This window comes from Oryzias latipes, chromosome 9 (assembly GCF_053564925.1).
Source record: "Oryzias latipes strain Hd-rR chromosome 9, Olatipes_Hd-rR_3.1".
Taxonomy (NCBI): Eukaryota; Metazoa; Chordata; class Actinopteri; order Beloniformes; family Adrianichthyidae; genus Oryzias; species Oryzias latipes.
In genome coordinates, this window is record NC_136245.1 from 32473803 (window position 1) to 32494262 (window position 20460).

Consider the following 20460-nt stretch of genomic DNA (forward strand, 5'->3'; position numbering starts at 1 on the left):
GACAGCGTGTTCTTTATTCTCTAGATTGTAAAAAACAAAGAAAGTTTATTCAGTCCACCTCAAAAAGTAAAATACTAGTTAACTTAATTAACATTTTAATTATGATTTGAAAGTTTGGAGTTACACAACACACCAGCGGAACTGAAGTATCACAAGCTTTTGTTCCTCGTCGGACTGCTTATATCGAAGGATTGTTTTGTTTCCGTCGCTAACGCAGAACTCGCATACACTCCTGACTTTAATATCCGATTTTAAAACTTTATTTGAAACTTTTATGTTTAATTCCTATAAAAAAATGTAAAGTCGCGCTTTGTCGACGATGACATGGCAGAAAAAGAGCTTGCTACGTTCAGGGAGCGTTGGAAACAAGAGTTAAGCTATAAAAAGGAGGAGCAGCGCCTCGGTTGCGCTCCTTCCACCTCTGTCGATGCTCCTCTCCAGTCGAGCCGCGGAGATGCCTCAAAGAACAGACACCTCATTTGTTCCGAGGAAGCAGCAGAAACGGAGGACCAGCCCGAATATGTGTCCATCGCTCGCGGTTTGCTGGATGGGAGAACCAGCCCGCTGCTGGACAGGATCCAGGAGGAGAGAACCAGGAGAAAGAGGCTGTATCACAACATGACCGACGCTTGCAGCGCGTCTCTGCAGCAGCAGAAGCAGCCCAAAGGGAGGAGAGAAGAGGAGCTGGTGGAGCAACTCATAGAGGATTTGGTAGGAGGTGAATCCTATTGGTCCCAGAGGGATCATTGAAGAGGACCTAACACTCAGTCTGATCTGTTCTTTTGCAGAATGAAGTCAATGACATTCCCTTTTTTGACGTTGAGCTTCCATACGAGTTAGCCTTGAAGATTTTCCAATATCTCACCTGTGCTGAGCTTGGCAGGTGTGCGCAGGTGAGCTTTTGGTGGAAGATCGGAATGATGGAAGACACCAACTTCCATTCATTTGCCCAAACAGACCCCAAGAGGCGACTCATAAAATGGCTGTTATTTATTTATACCTTTTCGCCAACAGACAAGAAGCCCATCAAAAAGGCGGATTTACACACAAAAATCCCAGAATTGTCATAAAAATATCAACTAAATAAAATTTTAAAACGGACAAATTGAGAATTTCACGTGCCTTTGATTAATGTTAAAAGACAAGATGTCAAGGTGGAAAAAGTCGAGGTATAAACAGGAAGAGATCAAATTTGGCAAAATGTGTCAAATGTAACTCTTAAAACCAGAGCAAAATATGAAATAAAGCAGTTTGTTGAGTGGTCCGCTGTGACGCTGAAGATGAAGCTGCAGTCAAAAACTGTCTCTGTGCCTCTGACGTAAATAAAGACTGACAAAGACTTTAAAAATTTTTATGTTTTAAGTCAACTGAGCTAACTCAAAGGTTTGATAAATGTTTTGATCCCCACATGAAAGAAAATTTTCCCCTTATGCAACTTTTAGGGAAATATCTTTGTTATGAGAAAATTAACAATGTTCTGAAAAAAACATCAAAATATAATCATTTTCACAAATGTACAGTATTTAAAAAATTCAGTTTGTCTAAACTTGAGGTCAGCAACCTTTAACAATAAAAAAGCCACTTGGTCCAGTTTTTTGACAAAGCAAAACTCAAAGAAAAATACAATTTAGTTATGCTTTTGTGGCCATCCATTCATTTATAAAACAAAACTTTTAGGTATTTAAAAGAAAAAATAGATATATAACAGGTTTATTTTTACGTATTCTACTTATGACAGCCGCACATACAAGTTTCTTTCAAAATAAACTACACCCTGTATAAAAATAAAAGATCCTCCTGCTGCAGATATGCTGTGAATAAAAATACAATAAAGTCAAACATGGGATTTTGAATGTAAAAATGAAAATGCTGGTTTTAAATCCAATTAATTTTAGTCTGTATGTATAAATGCAATTTTGTATTTGAAGAAGTTTGCGTCTCAACAACAACTAGAAACTCTTTAAGCCTAATCTAAAAATATAGCACTCTTACTCAAGTTTTTTTTTTAAAGATAATTTTGCTCAGTTGTCTGACAAGTTACAAATCTAAGCATAAGTGACAAAACGTGAGTCACTAACACAAACTTAAATGAGGCTTCAGGCTCCTGGTCTAAACAGTCTAACTGCTGTGGAAATAAGAGACTGACGGTTCCTCTGCCCTCACTGGGGAGTGGAAGTCTGTCACTGAAGGAACCTCATGCGGTGCAATTAGTGCACAACAAGGCATGTTTTAGGTAAAAAGACACATTTATATGTAAAACTGACATTTACCAGTATTTTATGACTCATTGAGGTCAGCAACCTTTAACAATAAAAAAGCCACTTGGTCCAGTTTTTTAACAGAGCAAAACCCAAAGTTTGTTTGAGTGCTTTTCTCTCAAGTTAAGAAATTGGAACTTTTAAAATATATTAAAAACAAACAAACATGCATTTCACAGCATTATTATTGAGATTCTATTTCTTCTTATGTTTTGGTCTTTAGTTTGAACAGAGCACATAAAGCTGCTCTCGTGTCATCCATCTGTTGTATATATTAAAAGGTTTAGAGGTAATTTTATAATCTATACTATAATAAAGATGCACATTATTAAAAGCATCGCCCTTTTAGGCTGGTTTTACTGCTTAGTGATGCAACAGATGTTTCTTTGTTTTTAAATACTTGTGCATTTGAGCATCATTGACTCTAAAGTCCTCAAGAGTTGAGTAAAGTTTCAGCATTAAGCAGATTTTCTGAGTAATTTTTTGATTTTTTTTTAAAGTTTTCAGTTACATTTTTGATTTTGATACTTATATATATATAAAATTTTTAGGTGGTAATAATTCCCCCTAAATGCTAAAAAGTAATGTGTTACAAGCAGATAAAAAATAACAACATTTTTCCTTTGTTTAAAGTGCAAAAGTCAGTAAAGAATTCAGATTCCAGTATTAAAAATACTGATGTTTTAAAAGGAAATAAAAAAGAACAATATACTAGCCCAGCTTCCAAATTTTAATTACATTTTTCCACTAAAGCCAGATCAAATTGATGTAATTTTATTGTTCATATGTAAAAAGGGGTCATATTTGTGTGTAAAGTAAACAAGCCTTTGTGTCCATAAAATGCCCCGCTGCCTCCTGGAGCCGCAGCATCCGATGCGGCTTCATTCAGCTCCGATTAGTAAATTATATTTTGTGCATCAGGTTTGCAGAACAGCGAGTCCATTTGGCCGTCAGCCGTGCTTGTTAAACCCGAGTGAGCGATGCGAGCCGTTAATGTATGCTGACTCAGGCTGCTGTCCTCGCGTCTCCTCTCCTCCCAGGTGAGCAGGGCGTGGAGGGTCCTCGCAGAGGACGGGGTCCTGTGGTTCAGGATGTGCACCAGGGAGGGCTACCACCCGCACGCCAGCGTCTCCGACTCCCCGTGCTGGAAGAGCACCCTGCGCGACTGCAGGAACTCTGCCAAAGCCGTGCGCTCCAACTGGAAGGTGGGCCTGGGCTGCCGATGAGAGGGCTAAAAAAAGGAACATGTGACCTTTCACTCGACCCCGTGGAAATGTTTTTCTAAAAAAAAAAAAAACCATAAAATGAAGCTCAGTGCTTCTTTATTTAAATCGTTGTGAATCAGGAGCAGATGAAAAAAATGCAGTCGTAAAATAAAAAATGATTTGTGATGTATAAAAAATATGCAGAGCTCCCAGCTCCCCACTACGGGGAGGGGAGGTGGGGATGGGGTTGCTCCGTGCCAACGGTCCCGCCGACAACTCAGAGGTGAAATTCTAATGAAGTCCTAGAAAAGGACACAAGTTTTGGGGGATTTTGGCTAAAAACGGCATCATCATACCTAAAAGACCACCTGGAGCGCTTTATAATAGATCAACAGATGATCAGAGCGGGTCTTTAATCATAACTTTAGCGTTTCTTTCATGTGTTTTGACCAGAATCGAGTGGGATCCATCAGCCAGTTGCAGTTCGAGTTGGGAAAAGTGCTGTGTGACGTCAGCTCCTGTGACAACTACGTCCTAGCGGGGTGAGTCTCCTCAGGTCGAAAAGCACGTTAACACAAACCTTAGCTTGATTCTTAGGAGATCTACCTCCAATTCTCTGTTTTATTTTAAAACTAATTCCAGTTTAAAAAACAAAAAGATAAGTTAACCGGTGTTTGGTGCCAACAGATTTGTCGTTTTTTGGGGGCTTTTTAGATATGAGAAAAAATGTCATTGTTTGTAATTAAAGGAAATTTCTTTGTGTAAAAGTGCCTGGTGTCGCACTTAATTTTTCTTTTTAATTAAAATAATTCACATTATAATATCTGCAAGTCTGCTAACACTTTGTAACAAAAAAAAAACTTTAAGACAAACTCAAGCAAAAATAAATAAAACTAAAATCCTTGGAAATCTGAAAGAGGTGCATCAGTTTTGGTTTGCTAATCAGTTTTAAAAGTCAAGGCATCTGGTGGTTAACTGAAATCAAATCCAGGTGCAACAATAACACCTGCAGGCTTTTTAGCCGTACTTTATTTTGAAAGTATCCCTCTTTCCAACTTTTGTTGTGTCAGACTCGACTGTGTTTGTGAAGGACATGAGCAGCACCGACGCTGTGGCAGAGAGACAGTGATGAATGGTGAGCAGCTCAGGGGCTCAATAAGACGGCCCTCATGGAGATGTGCAGCGTCTCCAGGGAGGGCCGTGATTAAATTCCCATCAGTCCTTCTGCTTCTCCGTGGAGAAGATCGTGTGTTTGGACGATGTGCCGTTAGAAAACACAAGTACCAAAACAGTCTTTGTACTTTAAAGACCCGCTCTGATCCTCCTTTGATCTAATGTAAAGTGTTCCAAGCGTTTCGTTATGATGATGCGTTTTCAGCCAAAATCCTAAAAACCTGTGTCGGTTTCTAGGACATAGTTTCATCAGAAATTCACCTCTGAGTTGTGGGCGGGACCTAGTGCACGGAGCAACGCCCCCTTACCCTCTCAGTTGCTGAGAGCTCTCTGTTTACACTCTCTGTTGCTAGCTTACAACTTCTCACACCCCCAACCTGCAATTTTAAGCTTAATTTTCTTCATATCTGTCCTCCATCATCAGAAAAATGTCACAAAAACACGTTAAAAGCCCCAAAAGTGTGTTTTTAAAACATCCTCCACACTCACAAGAACTTTATTACGGCTACATTTTTTGGTTCTGACCATTTCTCGCCATCAATATTTTTCTCATTATTGGTATTTAAAGACCCATTCTGCTAAGTGAGAGCACTTGAATTTGTTTATCTGGATAATAATCAATGACAGCTAAGAGTGAGCCAAAGGGATTCAATCGGGTCGTGAAAAATCTCATTAGCATTGGGGCGCAATGAGATTTGGCGTTTAAAAGGCAACTGGATAAAGAGTTTAATAAAGCGACGACTCTTAGTCACACGGCGACAGAGAGGACAGACCTGCAGAGGTCTTTTCTGCACAAAACTTTTCCGCCTGTTTGTGGGAAGCTTTTGAGTTTTCTTCCACATTTACATATATCTGCACTCATGTTGTGTCAGAGTTTGTGTTCCTGTATCTCTGGAGGCTTTTGGCAGCTGAAGAGCAAAGTTTGGTTCGGAAAGAAGTTCTTCTCCAATGAGAAATATGTTTTTTGTTTTTTTTTAACACGTTTTCTAGCATTGCTGTCATGATTCCAGACACATACAAAAGATTTTTCAGATTAAAACTGGATTTCTGAGTATTTCTTTATTCAAACTGTGATAGATCGGGAGCAGATAAAAACCCGCGGTTGGAAAACGCTCTCTTGAAGTGAAATGGGCGGGGCCACAGGCTCCATTCTGAAGCCTCCGCTTGCAGACAAATAGATCCGTGTACGTCTTTGTTTTCCTCATCTGAGCTGGAGTTTGGGTCCAAACTGCACGGCTGGATAGCTCCAATGTTGTTTGCCATTTTGGTCGCACCGCTAATGTTAGCTTGGGTTTGTGAGGGGCTGTAAGCTAGTGGGAGTCATGGGTAAACAAAAGGATGCAGAGTTTCACTACTCAACCATAAACCTGGCAAATTTCTAATTAACTCCAGAAGTTTCTTCACATTATTGTTAATACAATATAATCAATTTAAACTTTATACCAAAGCCAAAAAATAAAAGGATCTCCACTGTGCGATAATAAACGTAGTGTGACCCTCTACAGTTTCATCCAAAGCAACAGCAACAGTCAAAGCAGTTTTTATTGGCTCCCCCATGAGTTGTGGTGACTGCCTGACGCTTTAGTGTGTGCTTGTTTCTTTCTAAGCTACACTTCTGGTGATGTGAGGTTGTGGGACACGCTGCACTGGGACGCCACCGCCTCGTTCCTGAAGGCCAACAGCCTGTCGGCGCTCACGAGCCCTCGGCCGCACGTCAGCCTCGTCCAGGTGAACGCCACGGTGGCCGCCGCTGCGTACCAGGATGGTGAGTACAACAGAGGCGCAGTCATTCCTCACACTGTTGTTCAGCATGTGTAAAATCCTCTAGACGTGTAAAGGGGCTGTGCTTACCCACAGGCTGTGTAGACCTGTGGAGCACAGAGACGGGTGGAGAACCGCTCCACCACTACCAGCTCCCAGGGACGATCCGGGCTCTGGCTGTGAGTCCGGACACCCCCGTCCTGGTTTCTGCTGCTGGTTCAGATGTTCGGCTCGATGGCGGCGATGACTGTGGCTACTGGAGGCTGCTCTGCCAGGCTCAGCTGCCATCACCGGTGAGCCAGGCAGCTTTTCAGTGTTTCGCCTGACTCTTTTAGATTGAATTGACGGAGTTTTACCCAAAACAAGCAAAGCAGCAGCTAAAATGATTCAGATATTAATAATTAATCGAGCATTTGTAAATGTGTGGTCCAGGCGCAGAGCCTGCTTGTAGTCCCAGGCCGGGCGGGTGAACGTCCGGTGGCGGCTTTAGCAGCTGGAGAGTCCGTGCACCTGTTGAAACCTGGAGAGGGGGAGGAGCTACAGCTCCTCCACTCCGTCTACGGTCATCCTGTGACCTGCCTGGATGCCTCCGACTCCCTCGTCGCTTTTGGGGTGAAGCGCACCGGCTGGAGCATGCATGATGGAGGCAATAAGGTGGGTTCCCCTTCACTTCACTTGTGGTTTTTAGCGCTTGTCAACAAATGGAGACAAAGTTGCAAGCATTAAAAAAAAGACATTTTATTTTGACAGCTACAGCACTTGTGTGGATAGTTTTAGGATTTCATAATTCTTATTGAAAACTAGAACACTACGGTGGCCGGCAGGGCTCACGCTACACACAAAAGAAACAACAGTAAAGACAAAAACGAATCAAATTAGAGCAAAAACTGGTCATTATTGAAACGTGTTCATACGAATTCTACTTTATTTCACTGAAGGTTTAAGAAAAACTGTAAAAATATTAAAAAAAAGCTAAATAAAAAAATACAGTTTGAGCACAAACCAGTCTGGATTTAAACAAGTTTAAATGAAATTGTTCTTTTTATTAAATATATAAGGAGAATTATTTAAAATAAAATAAATAAATGCAATGAAATTTGAGCAGAAACCAGTCTGGATTTAAATGAAATTCTCGTTTATTTCAGAAAATATTTAAAAGAAAATATAAAAAAGCAAAAAAAAAATTTTTAAATACAACTTTTTTATTTGTAACACATAAAAAATGAAACAAACACAACTATAAACAAGAAATGAACAAAATGTTCAACATAAATGGAATAAATCAAACTCACACAAATAACCTCAGTTAAAGTGGAAAAGTTTTCAGTTTTTCTTATCCAGTGTGGTTTTTGTAACTGATGAGTCCTTCTGGAAAACCTTTTTGGATTTTGCCGTCTGTTTATCTCAAACGTCCGTCTCTGTAACGATGCGAGAACGTCTGCATCTGCTTCATCTGAGGATCTTTTGGATTTGTCGGCGTCTGCCGCGCTCATTCTCGGAGCTTCAGGAGTTAGTCTGCTTCTTAACGAGTGAGGAAAGTTCACCGGGATGTGTGGTGACGGCCGCTCTGCCACCAGTTAGCATGTGGCTGCTGGTTAATTGGTCCATTATGGACGGCAGTCCATTACCTCGTGGGAATTGCAATCTGGCGTTTGTATGCTAATGGAGGCGGAGGAGCCGGATCAAGGCTTTGTGGGGGGGTGAACGCGGATGTTTGAGGGCTACTCCACAAAGATGGCAGCTCAGCGGCTGAAATGTAAGGTTTCCATTAGAGCTAACAAGGTGACTCGAGCTCTCGGCGGGCGTGGGACGGTGAAAGAAAGGGAGCCGCACAATGTCAATAATTTGGTTTGCATAAATGGTTGCTCTTTCCGTCCAAACGTTTTGGCATGAAGCCACGAGCGGCTACATCCTCCCCTTTTCATCCTAAATGAATTAACATCTCATCTTTGAAATGATGTTTTGAACGTGAGAGTCCACGCGGACAGGCCTCTCCACGATGGCGTGATCGTCTTGACTTGGCGCCCTCTCACAGGAGCCCGTCGTGGACTGCAGGGACTTTGCTCCCAGCAGGAGGAGACGTCTTAAACAGCAGCAGCCATCTCTCCTGAGCCCGTCTCCCCGTCACTTCAGAAGGACTTTGATCTGGTGTTGTTTCTGTACCTGCTCCTGTTTGTTACTAATAATAACTGTTTCTAAGGACTCGGAGGAACTCATTGACTCTTAAGGCTTTACTTAGTAAATAAAGGAGAGCCTTGAGACACCACTCAGTTTGGAGCAGGAGGGTTATTCTTAAGAAAATTGAGAATAAAAGGTATAAACAAAAGTTTAATTGCCATCAGGCATTTGTGTATTGTGTTATTTTTTATTCATGTTTTAGGCTGTGTCCAAATTCCCACCCTAACTACTAAAAAACTAAATAGTGCAGCACTGGATTGTAAAAACTATTCGGACACCATGCTCACTACTTCTTTTTTTTTGTATGAGCGTCTTGCAACGATTATTTATGAGTCTTCTAAAGATAAAAGCATTGATAGTTTATTAAAAAAATACATATCAATACAATCTTTTGGTTAAAAAAAATTCCGACGCAATGCATTGTGGTCTATATTCTCCGATCTAGTGAGAATCAATGCACACTGGTTTTTCGCAGAGACTTCTGGGAAATTCCTAGGCCACTCGATTTTCTAATTTGTAGATTTGGACGGCACTACAAGATAGCGAACGCACAAAATACTGCACTATGTAGTACACTGTGCAGTGAGTAGGGAAGAAATGCGGACTCAACCTAAGTCACAACTGCCCTCACGGGTGGATAAGGGCTGTTTGTGGGGCAAAAAAAGGGTCAAGCCTGCACAGGGGGTGCAGGAAGCGTCAATGTCGTAGAAAATGCTCATGCTGCGGGTGACAACATCGCTTTAGTCCACCCGAGATAATAAGAACTGTTCTTTTAACTGTTTGTGAAGGAGTTTGTTTACTTTTTACTTTTAAAATTCAAAACTTTTTTCTTTAACCAGAGATCCAGAACTAAGAGCCACATGTGGTTCAGGAGCGGCAGGTTGCAGACGCCTGTAAGGAGATAAAAAGCTTTTTTTCCTCACGTTTATGTAAACTACAGCAGCACAAGCTTTTCCAGGTTCCAGTGAATATAAAATTCTCTAAAGTTGGTAGATGGAAAAAATCAGGAGCCTTTATGAATATTTAATGAAGCCGTTTAGTCGCTTAGGTTTTTTTAATATTTCAATCTGTCTCCAGTTTCAGAAATCTCTCTCAGCTGGACAGATTTCTCCTCATGGAGGTGAGAAAACGTGGTTGTTTCCTCGTCTTCTCGCCTACAGGTGGACTTTGACTGGTGTCGGCCGACATCCTTTCAGGTGCCTGTCGCTCGTGTCGCGCGTCCATCAGCGGTTCCAGACGTCAGAGCTTTAGGAGAACCGACATCTGCTTCATTCAAACCTGTTGCGGAGCACCCAGGAAGTCACCTGACACCTCTTTTGTTACTGAAGAATGACATTTTTCATTCCTGGCATTTGGATTTACACGCTGAAGTGTTTTCTACGGTCAGGTGCAGTTTTATCAACAGAGTTTTTTGTAGGTTTTCATTCTGGAGGACACGCTTTTCCCTCCGCCTCTCCGTTGTTTTTGTCTGCTTTGGTCCGTTTGGGTGGTCGAGGCGGGTCTCCAGGTCCTCGTTAGTCCTCGCCTTCCTCTTGTCATCGTGCCAGCGTTGCCCGGGCGCCCGCCCAGCTCGCGGCTCTGCATCCAGGGCGAGCTGGCATCCGTACCGCCAGTCCATCCAGCCGCTTCAGTGGATCTGACACAAAAGCACAAGTGCTGACGGAAAGGCTGTCAGATCCACATGAAGTTCAGACGGAGAGGCTTGGAAGGCTAAGGAGGAGAGGCTTTTACCAAAAATAAATACAGGAAAATAAATGGATTTTAAGCGTTTTGTTTACAAATTTTCTCAAATCTGAGGGATGTGGAACTCTGTTTTTGTTGACTTGTGTTAATTCATATTATAATACCTATATATTATTAGTATTTTTTATTCATATATATATATATATATATATATATTTAAAGTATATGATGTATTTTTTTTATTTACCTTTCTTAGTTTAAACCTGAATTTGATCAGCTGATGAACGCTGTATGTAGAATTTCAAAAACATTTATTTCAACAAAGGTAGAGCAGCAAAAGAAGACAAAAGTAATTAAACAATAAGGTTCAGTGCCACTGTGTGTCGCTAAGATAGGGTGGGGGCACATAGCGGAGAACTTGAACTGCCCCCCCTTGTAGATTTAAAGTAAAATAGTTCGACTTCCCTGACTAAAGACTTATTTTATCAATTTCTTGACACAAATCCACTTGACTCGACAAGTATTGATGTAATTTGACACCGAGTCTTGACCTGAATCAGCTTCACCTTACTTTAAAGTTTGGACTTGATCTGACCAGTCTTTGCAGAACCTGACTAGACTTGAACTGACAGGATTGGACTTGACTTTAAGACTTGAGTCTTGATCTGATTTGTGTTTACACAATACGACACACCTTTTCCTATCAAACCTGACTCGTTGCAACTCGACTTGTTAAGATTTGACCGGATAAAAGTTCAACTTGACTTGGCTTGTTTTGAGAAGACTTGACAAATTCGACTTGAGACAACATTAAGAATTAAAACTCATATGTGGTGAAAAAAAAAATGCTAAGGATTTGAATTAGAAATTATCACGTTAAGCACAGACAAATTGGTGTTTGTTTCTTTTAATTGTGTGAATCTCTTTTAATCTATGACCTATTATGTAAGGGATAATACCCGTCGAGGTGTCCATTGTCAGAGATTAATGGACGACGCTGAGGCCTTGTTGCATCGGACAGCTGCTTCTCCAAAGTCCACTACTTCCCAATAATGGGATAATGCTCACCGGGAATGATCCTGCTCATGAAAAACATAAATATTAAATCAATTATTAGTATGTTTTTCTTGTTATGCTTTTGGTTTAAGTTGTTTTCACAAAAAGCTGACTATTTGATGTGCGGTGCGAGGCGTCGTCATGGTAACGGCCGCAGAGCCTGGACCGACCTCGCCGTGCTGCAGCGGAGGAAAGCGGTTGATGAGCCGACCGTGATGAGGCGTGATTTAACGGCGCCCCGTCTCTTCAGAGGGAAAGTTCACCTCTCGCTGCTTCTTTTTCTCCAGATCATGAAGCGAAGAATCAAAGTCTGAAGTCTGACTCTGACTCGGCCGTTTATCCGCTCTGTTTTCCTTCACAAAATGCACAACAAAGCACATTTCTTAGCATTTAGTGTGCTTGTGGCTTGATGCGTCTGTGCAGGAGTCCACGCTGTGCCCCCCCCCCCATGTGAGTGCGGGTGGAAGTGCCAGCATAAGATGGAACCAGAAACCTGCCATTATCATCATTATCATTATTACGCTGCATCTGCTGCAGCGGGCTAATCTGTGTTTGTCCACATGGTGGCTGAATCCATGCAGATCTGAACCGCTGTTTGAGGATGGGGGGGGGGGGGTGTATGTTAGACTGAGCGGCGCTCAGGTTTGCTCAGAAAACTTACCTCACAGCCCCTCTGTGTTCCAAGTCCACTAAAAACCCGCCTCGCTTTGGCTAAACGTGTTCAGAGATGCAGGCGAGCAACATTCAAGGATTTCCCTGAGGTGCTGCTGTAATTAAAACCATTTTGATCCTTTTTTTAAAGGGTGATTACATTAAGCTACACCGCCCGCAGTACCTGATCCTATCTGCTCCCCTAAAACTCATAATTGTGTTTCCTAAAAAGATGCTGCTTTCTCCACGCAGCTTCCCCCCCTCCCTCCTCTCCTCGTTTCAGAGCAGATATTTAATAAACACATCTTTCCAAATGTGCAATGAGAACAGCAGGCCGAACCTCATCTCTGCATCTCCCCCCCCACTCCAAATCCTATCAAGCTGTCATTTCAAAGTCCAGTGTGAGTTGGGCTTTGCCCCCGGGGTGGTGCACAATTAAAGCTCTGCTTGGCTCCAGTAGGAGGCCACGCGAAACGGCTGCTGGCAGCTTCTCAAAGCTTACATCACGTCTGCGCCGTCCTGTAAAAAACGGCTTCATCTTTCCCGCCCGCCGTCTCTGTTTTCTGTCTCTTACCTTTTTGGCGGTCCGCCCTCCTCTTCCTTCCATCCTCGCTTTTACAGTCTTTGTTACTTTCATTATTCAAAGGCGATTCTGTCTGGCGGTTCATCCTGTTTGTTCGGTCTCGTTTGGACGGGGAAACACCAGCTGCTAATTGCCGGCTCTGGCTGGCTCCAGATGACATCATTGTAACCTCGCGCAATGAGACTTTGGAGCCGAAACGCACATCCCATTTTGTGATTAAAGTTTGCTTTCGAGTTGTTTCTTTGGTCAAATTCAGGGTTTTTAAAACCTGCAGTGCTGCAAAACTAAAATAAAGCTTCAGGTCATGCCTTAGTCACATGAATCCGTACGCAGGATGCAGGTTTCTTGGGTCGTCTGGCCAGTGGAGGGTCATAGCGGGGAGCGCAAGTGTCATGGAACGTACCTTTGTTGTGTGTGTGGTAGGTGTATCGTGAAGTATTTGTAAGGCCAATGGAAGGTTCACACTCCAATGACGTGCAGGTGATGCTGTCGTGCGGTGCCCTTACGCCACACTCTGGTCGCAAATGTTGAAAGCACGAGGCGTGCAGATGATACGCAAGTGGCCGTTGGACGCCTGTACACTCTGTTCGTGCAATCACGTGAGCAGCACTAACAAGCTCACTGCGCAGTGCGCAGAATATATGGGAGATTGAAAGATGAGAACACCTGCGTCGCACCTACTTCAGTCTTGCATTTTATGCATGTTTTCGCTACAGCCTGTGCTTGCAGCACGCACATAGGCAGAAATGTGCATGAATATTTGCAGTCACCGACCAATCTGCCATCTTAAAATGTGGTGCAGGCCCCTGTATCCACCTGTAAGGGCAGTTGTGACTAAGGTTGATGTGCTTTTTATTTTTTTTTATTTTGGAACAAGCACCACATTTTCCATGGATTTACCTTAAGGTCTCCTCTTTCAGAAAAGAACATTTGCCAGCAGAAAAACCAAACATTTAGTGGCCGTACCGTCAATTGTTGCAAACAAATTCGACTTCTTTTTGCCCCATTCTCAACAAAATGCAGTCTTTTAACTTGAGGAGTACCTACAGAAGACTATTATAGACCGTTTATATATATTGTATATATTTTAGAGTCTAGGATTTTCGGCAATCATGCCAAACTTGGTGCTTATTCCATAAAGTGCATGATTATTTCAATAAGTATGTCAACCGTCAGACATGGTGGGGGTAGTATGATGGTGTGGAAAACTTGTCAAAATAAAAAGGAGCTTTACATTGAATTATAAAAAAGAAGCAGATTAAAGTGGCTCTTATTATAACCCCTTGATGATAATGAAATCTGTTCTGCACAGAAGAATCAAGTAAAGACATTTGACTAGATTGAAATTATCCTTATTTCGATCTAAATTTGACGTTTTCTGCTGCGTAGATTGACGGTAAAACTTTGTTTAAAAGGTAGAAAGTTCAATAGTTCACAAACCTAGATGTGTTTTTTACTTTTTCCTACGTTCCTCCGTAGACTAAAAGCGTTGTGCGGTTCTGTCCCTCAGATCCACGTCTACAGCCTGGAGACCAGCAAACCAGCGGTTTGTGTCGGCGGCTCGCCGGGAGATTTCACCTGCATCAACCTGAGAGACGCCCCCCCCCATCTGCTGGTGTGTGGAAACAAAGACAGGAGGTAGGACGGCGGCAAACGCACACTTTTAAAAACGGTGGACCTTAAGGCTGCGGTCACGCGGCGCCCTCGGCAACGTCTGTTTAAGCGGCCGCTTCCAGTGAAAAGTGGAATGCAGCGTTTCTGCTTTCAGGACTCTTGCATTCACCTTCTGGTTTCTTTCGGGTTTCGGGTACAAAACGTGCCGCCATAATTTGCGCGTTCAGGGACTCGGATTTGGTAATGACTTATAGCCCCTCCCTGCTTGTCCAGTGTGAGCGTGCATTTAGCTAGCATGTTCTTGAAAGTGCGTTACTTGAATGTCAGAGTCTGAGAGGAAATATGACTTCCTAAAGAGTGAAAGAAAGTTTCCTTAAGGGCCCTTTGTTCTCTCCAATCCTACACACACACACATGCACACACATGCATGCACACAAGTCCTTCTCCATTCAGGACTTGTCAGTGGGTGCCGCCGTGTTTGATCTGCCAGGATCAGAAAAACCCTGGCATGTCTTCCTCCAAAGCTGCCCTGCTGTTTCCATTCAGCCCATTTGGCTGTTCAACAGCTGGCTTAAAGCGAAGGACCATCTCTTATTGTTTACCTCCTGTCTGCTCTGCTGCCTACTTGTTAGGACTAATAGCAGCTGCATGCAGACAAAGACGTTCTCGCTTCAAAATCATTTCAAGGGCTCCTCTCTTGTTCTTCGCTTTCTGATTAGATTTAGTCCAGGAAGGTACACACATTATCTCAGCCCCTCACTTTGGCCCCAGCTGATGCAGGCGAGGACAAGTAGAGAAAAGGGGGGACGGTCTGCAATCTTGGCCCTTCCTCAGGGTGGCTTAAAGCCAAGGTTTAATGCGTCTCTTCATTCTGTCCAAATGAGCTTTGTCCCATTGTCAGTTTTTTTTTTCTTTTCTAATATCCAAGGAGCAAACGGAGGGTCGAGACGCTGGCCGCCTGGAAAAAGGCCACATCTGTGAAAATGGGGGAAAGATGCAATCAGATGAAAGAGCCATTAAACGTTTCACAAACTTGTTGCTCTCACCTGTCAGAATGCAAGTCGGTTGTGCGCGACTTCTTCCAACTACAGAAACGTCGGCTTTATGAACTCATGTGGAGATTGTAGGTATATTTCATAAATCAGAGCAGTCGTCTCACATGGAGGTTGGTGTGAGATCCGCTCAGCCACACGACCTTACACGACCTTACAGGTTCATGAAATAAAACGTCCAACGAACCACCAGGTACATAAAAGCACAGACACGGCGGATTTCTCCACCAAAAAGCTGATAAACACGTTTTTCCTGCAGAATTAACTTCTTTCTTAAACTGGGAAGGTTTATGAAATGACCTCATACATGCCCCCCCCAACACTGGTCATTATTCTGTGCTTTCATAAGAAATTCACGTCAACATTTTTTTTGGAATTGGTTTATATTTGAAGCGGTAAAAAAACAAAACATGGATATAGATATGATTATAGATGTAAGGATTTGTAGTCATGAATTCATTAGAAAATAAAAAATAAATAAAAGAAAATAAAGAAATGCATTTATATGTACTTATTTTATACACGCACATATATATATCCGTATATACACATATTTATATAAATTAAATTAGGATAACAAACCTGCTAACTACACAAACGTTTGACTAAATTAAAGTCCCTAAACTATGAAATTACCAAAATTCAATACATTGTTGTTAATCATAACTTAAAACTCTTCAAACCTCATGTAAAGATCATTTATTTCCGAAACTAACGAGCACAAAATCATCGTCTTTTAGGTTTTGACTCCTTCGTTTTTCAGACTCTCAGCTTGAACATTTGCTTCAAATTACTAAAAGCTCCTGTGAATTAAGATTATATCTTATATTTGAAAACTGAATGAAGAATTTCTGCTTGAGGAGTTTCTGTTAAGTAAAAGAAAGAATAAAAGGCTGAATTTCAGTTTTCTGGACTTTGAAGCTACAAAATAATCCCTGACCATCACACTACCGCCACAGTTTGTCACCATAAAGATTGGTGACAAACTGTGAGGTTTTTAGTTTTATAAATAGCAATTAGGAAGCTGAAGGAAAAAGAAATGCTTCTTAAACTAGTCTAAGAATCCTAACATTTTCTCTGTGTAGTGCTGAAACAGAGGGAGTCAACATTGCAGATATTCAACATTTGGGTAACTGTTTATAAATCCTTTTTAGCTTTATTATTGCATAAAAAAGGAAAAAAAATAAACACATTTATTTGTGTTTAAAGTTTTACAGAAAATCACATTTTTTAGAAAGCGAAAGGTTTTGTTTTGGAAGCAAGTATGAAAACTATTTAAAAAAAATAAAACGATTAATTGAAGGCCTCGTAATTGGGCGATTGCACATGGTGTTTATCTTGCAGCGTAATTTTGCTGCTTCAAAACTCCTTTTGATTGCCAAACTCATTAAAAGCAAAAAAAAAAAAAGATCACAAAATCAGAAATCATGTTTAGGATGTAATGATGGATGTCTCCTTGTGGCTTCAGCAAAACGACTGCGGCTCCACTTCCTGTTGATTAATGACGACAGATTCTGCAGGGACGGTTCACCGCGGACAGTTGCCTTCAGCGTTTCAGATTTATGGCTCCCCGCGGCCCGCCTGTAACCTCCCATTGTTTGAACGTGCGCCTCCATCACGTAATGCCTCTAAACAGGCTCAACTCGCCGCAGACAGCTAGTTCACAGCGCCCATTTTCCCATTTAAGGTCCCGTTCTTTTATAAAGTTTCGCCCTGAAAGCCACTCGTCCCCGGGGTAAATCTGATTATGCTAATGAAGACTTGGACGGAGTGGGATGGAGTCATGTCCTGGATGCTTTCAGTTGCAATAAAGCCACGGCGACAACAGATGGAGCTCACGCTCCCCTGGGCTTTCCTTACTAATGAAACACACAAAGCAGGAATTCAGCTCCACTTTTCTGCAGGATCCGCCACGGACAGAAGCAGCGCTGATCAGAATCACAGTCATCAGACTGTCGTGGCGGCCCCCTCCACCTCCGCTGACTGCTAGTCACAAAAATGAAGATTTTAGTTTTTTCCTACATAAAAACACCACATTTGAAAGACTTTTACGGTTGCTTTTCTTTTGATCTCATCACCAAATTAGTTTTTTTCCTGGGATGTTTGTTTGACTGACTTAATTTGCTTCTTCTTTCGGTTTATGTTCCTCTTTTTAAGGCTGTCCTGCTGTTTTATCAATCTTACAGACCCACTCCGATGAAAATAGGGTTTTTGGGGTTTTTAACACGTTCTTGTAGCATTTTTCTACTTTTATTAAAAAATGTTTATCTCACTTTCAGTCAACAGAAATGTACAGTTCTATCTTTCCAATGAGTTTCCTCTTAAGATGCAAATCCCGACATCATGTGACACAGCGCTGAAGCCTCATTGCTCTGTCAATTTTCTCTCCTGTGGCTCAGGGTGAGAGTGTTCGACCTCCGCGCCGGCTCCTCCGTGCTCTCCCTGTACGCCCACCACCTCGGCGTCACTTCAGTGCAGGCGGACGACTGGAAGGTTGTGAGCGGCGGCGGCGAGGGGCTGGTGTGTGTTTGGGAAATGAGGATGGGAGCGAAGCTGTGGGAGATGCACAACAGGTGAGACGTTCAGACGTGTTTCATTAACAAATTAGACAACTGAGTAAAGAGTAACAACCCCCACGAAAATGTTAAAGTTAACAAAGACGATCAAAATAAATTCAGATTATAACATTTCTTTCTAGTGTCCAAAATGGTAACAAACAATAAACCAGTTCAGGTTGAGAAAATAATAACAGTGCTGCTTCAAATGAGAAACCTGCAATCGAGTGTTTCCGTTGGAATTCAGACTTGCAGGATTTACAGCCTTTGGCTTCTTTTTAGGAGGCTTTCAGTGGTGAGTTTGTGGCAGACATCCATCTGTTTTGTTGTTTGGATGTTTAACCCAAAGGTTCTTGAGCTTTTAGCTTCAGGGGGTTCCCGGTGGAGTGCAGACAGCTCCACACCATCACACTTCCTCCACCATGTGTGGCTGTTTTCTAAAATATTAGTCCAGATGTGTCCCATCAGGACAGATGTTCTGTGGAGAATCCAGATGTTCGCTCAGCACCGTCTTTCTCCTTCAAGTCTCCACGGATCCACGTTTGTCCAAAAGTCTCTTTCTGACTGTTGGATCCTGACCTCTGACCTCTGAACGGAGTCCAGGTTGACCTGACCTTCTTTCCGTCTTGGTCAGCGTCTCTGGGGTCTCCTGGATGAGGTTTGGAGACGTCTTTCAGACAGTCGGCCGTCTGTGATGCTGTTTCTCATCCACTTTTAAATGTCTTCACTTAACGGTCTGTCCTTAGGATTCTTGTTGGCACTAATCTGACCTCTGGGTTTTAGGTCAACCAGAATTAAACCTTTCAAAAGAATTTGTCGTGGGGAAAAGATTTTTCACATAAGCCAAAGGAAGTTTGAATTTAAAAACGTTTTTTTTTTTTTTTTTTTTAAAGCTTCTGGTTTTTCCACTTTTTTATGTGGATTGTGAAGTTGCTGATAAATAATAAATGTTAAAATGGAATACTTTAGATGTGATTCAACTACAAATACTGTTTATTGTGTTTGCATCAATGCAGGATGGGTCATATTTTAAATCAAGTTCTGCTCAAAAATACGTCTAATTCACAGAAAACCTTCAGTGTTTCTGTTGAAATTCTGTTGTTTGTTGTTGAAAGTGATCTAGAATTGATGCTGAATTCTGAACCGCGTGTGTTTGCGGCAGACATCCGGTCCGGCACGTGCGCTTCAGCAGCAGCACCCTCCTAACAGCCAACATCCCCGACGACAAGTCGCCGCGCGGCGCCTGCATCACGGACGACGACCTCACCGCCCACCGCAGGTCTCCGCCCTCGCCGCACACGTCACAGCCGCTCTGTCAGATCATCAGTGAGGGGTTCTGGAAGATCTGCAGCTTCCAAAAACCGACTTTTCCCCTGTCAGCCCGATTTAGGAGGTCTGCTGCAGAATAGTACGGTGGCCCTGAAGTCCAAATCCCATCAACAAATCACGCAACGCAAAAAGATTAAAGAGGACAATTTAAAAAAAGCAAAACAAATAAGAACATTGTAGAAATCAAAATGTTCAAAGAACAAAACAGAAAATATAGTTTTTAATTTTTTGCTTTGCTCTTTTTGTGTTGATTTCTTTGATAGGATTGACACTTCAAGGCCACCATAGAGATTGGAAACCAATTTAGAAACAAATGATTACACAAAATAATGAAAACAAGTTAAACCTTTATTTGTTTGAATGAAAATGACCACAAATAATCCCCAAAACAAGAGAAATCCCTATAAGAACACAGCTGAAAATATTTCCCCTGGGGTTTCTGCTACACTGTGGTGGAGTGGTTAGCACACTCATCCTGGTGGGAGGAGAAATCCCGACTGGGTCCTTTCTGTTTGCATGTTGTTCTAATAAGGAAGTGGGATTAAGAAGGTTGAGATGATGGATGGATTACAGAGAGTTTTCCACTTTGGCCTCATGGATCTTCAAGAGATCTGGTTTTGATCGCTCCATAAAGCTTCTGGACTGACTTGTCTTTAATATTTTGGATTATTTTAAAAGCAGCGTTTTGTTTCCTTTTTCATTTAGTGATCTGGAATGTTAAACTATCAAATATTCTTGAATATTTTATTGATTTTAGGGGAAAATCCTGTTGCTGATGTCAGTGATAATTTATTTTTTTCCCATCAGGCATCGAGGCGTCATCTGTCATTACGACTTCTCTGAAGACGCCCTCTCCCCGGATCACGTCCTGCCCATCTGCAGGTCGGATTACGTCGACTCGTACGGCTACAACTACAACATCAGCCTGGCGGTTCCGTACGACCGTCTGTCCGGATCGCATCCGGCGCTCTGACCTTCAAACGGACAGAAACATCTTCACTTTGATTCTCCAAGCTGCGTCTTTCAGCTCCTCTACATCATCTACCATCGTTTAAATGGTGATTTTAGAAAGATTGTAACTGATAACTGTAACTATATGACTGTAACTATAGTAACTGATGCTTCTAAAATGATCACAGTAGATGTTTCAGTCTTTAAAAAAATACATTATGGAAATGATTTTAACATAAAAGGAACTTTTTTATCAGTTTGTTTCCAGAATTTTCCACTTTTTCTTAACTAGTTTGTAGATTTCTTTTTCGTTATGGTAGTCCAAAAGAGCTGGTTTCCATGTGGCGATGTCTCTGAAGACCAAAAATAAAATATTTACCAGTTCTGTGGCTGCAGAGGAAAAGATCCAAC

General features: G+C 42.0%; 1 protein-coding gene across 2 annotated transcripts; it reads left to right on the top strand.

Moving 5' to 3' along the window:
• The first annotated feature begins 160 nt into the window (after window positions 1-160).
• fbxw8 (F-box and WD repeat domain containing 8) lies at window positions 161-20459 on the top strand. Of its 2 annotated transcripts, XM_004072111.5 has the most exons (11): window positions 161-711; window positions 789-893; window positions 3299-3463; window positions 3917-4005; window positions 6244-6401; window positions 6494-6690; window positions 6830-7051; window positions 14059-14186; window positions 17614-17787; window positions 18932-19048; window positions 19906-20459. In XM_004072111.5, exons 1-11 carry the CDS (start codon window positions 325-327, stop codon window positions 20069-20071), a joined length of 1908 nt encoding a protein of 635 aa, XP_004072159.1. In that variant the 5' UTR covers window positions 161-324; the 3' UTR covers window positions 20072-20459. The 2 variants fall into 2 exon arrangements, with proteins under 2 accessions (XP_004072159.1, XP_078809416.1); XM_078953290.1 differs by lacking the exons at window positions 14059-14186; window positions 17614-17787; window positions 18932-19048; window positions 19906-20459 and adding an exon at window positions 9736-11369 and having other exon boundaries at window positions 162-711.
• Window position 20460: the final 1 nt, after the last annotated feature.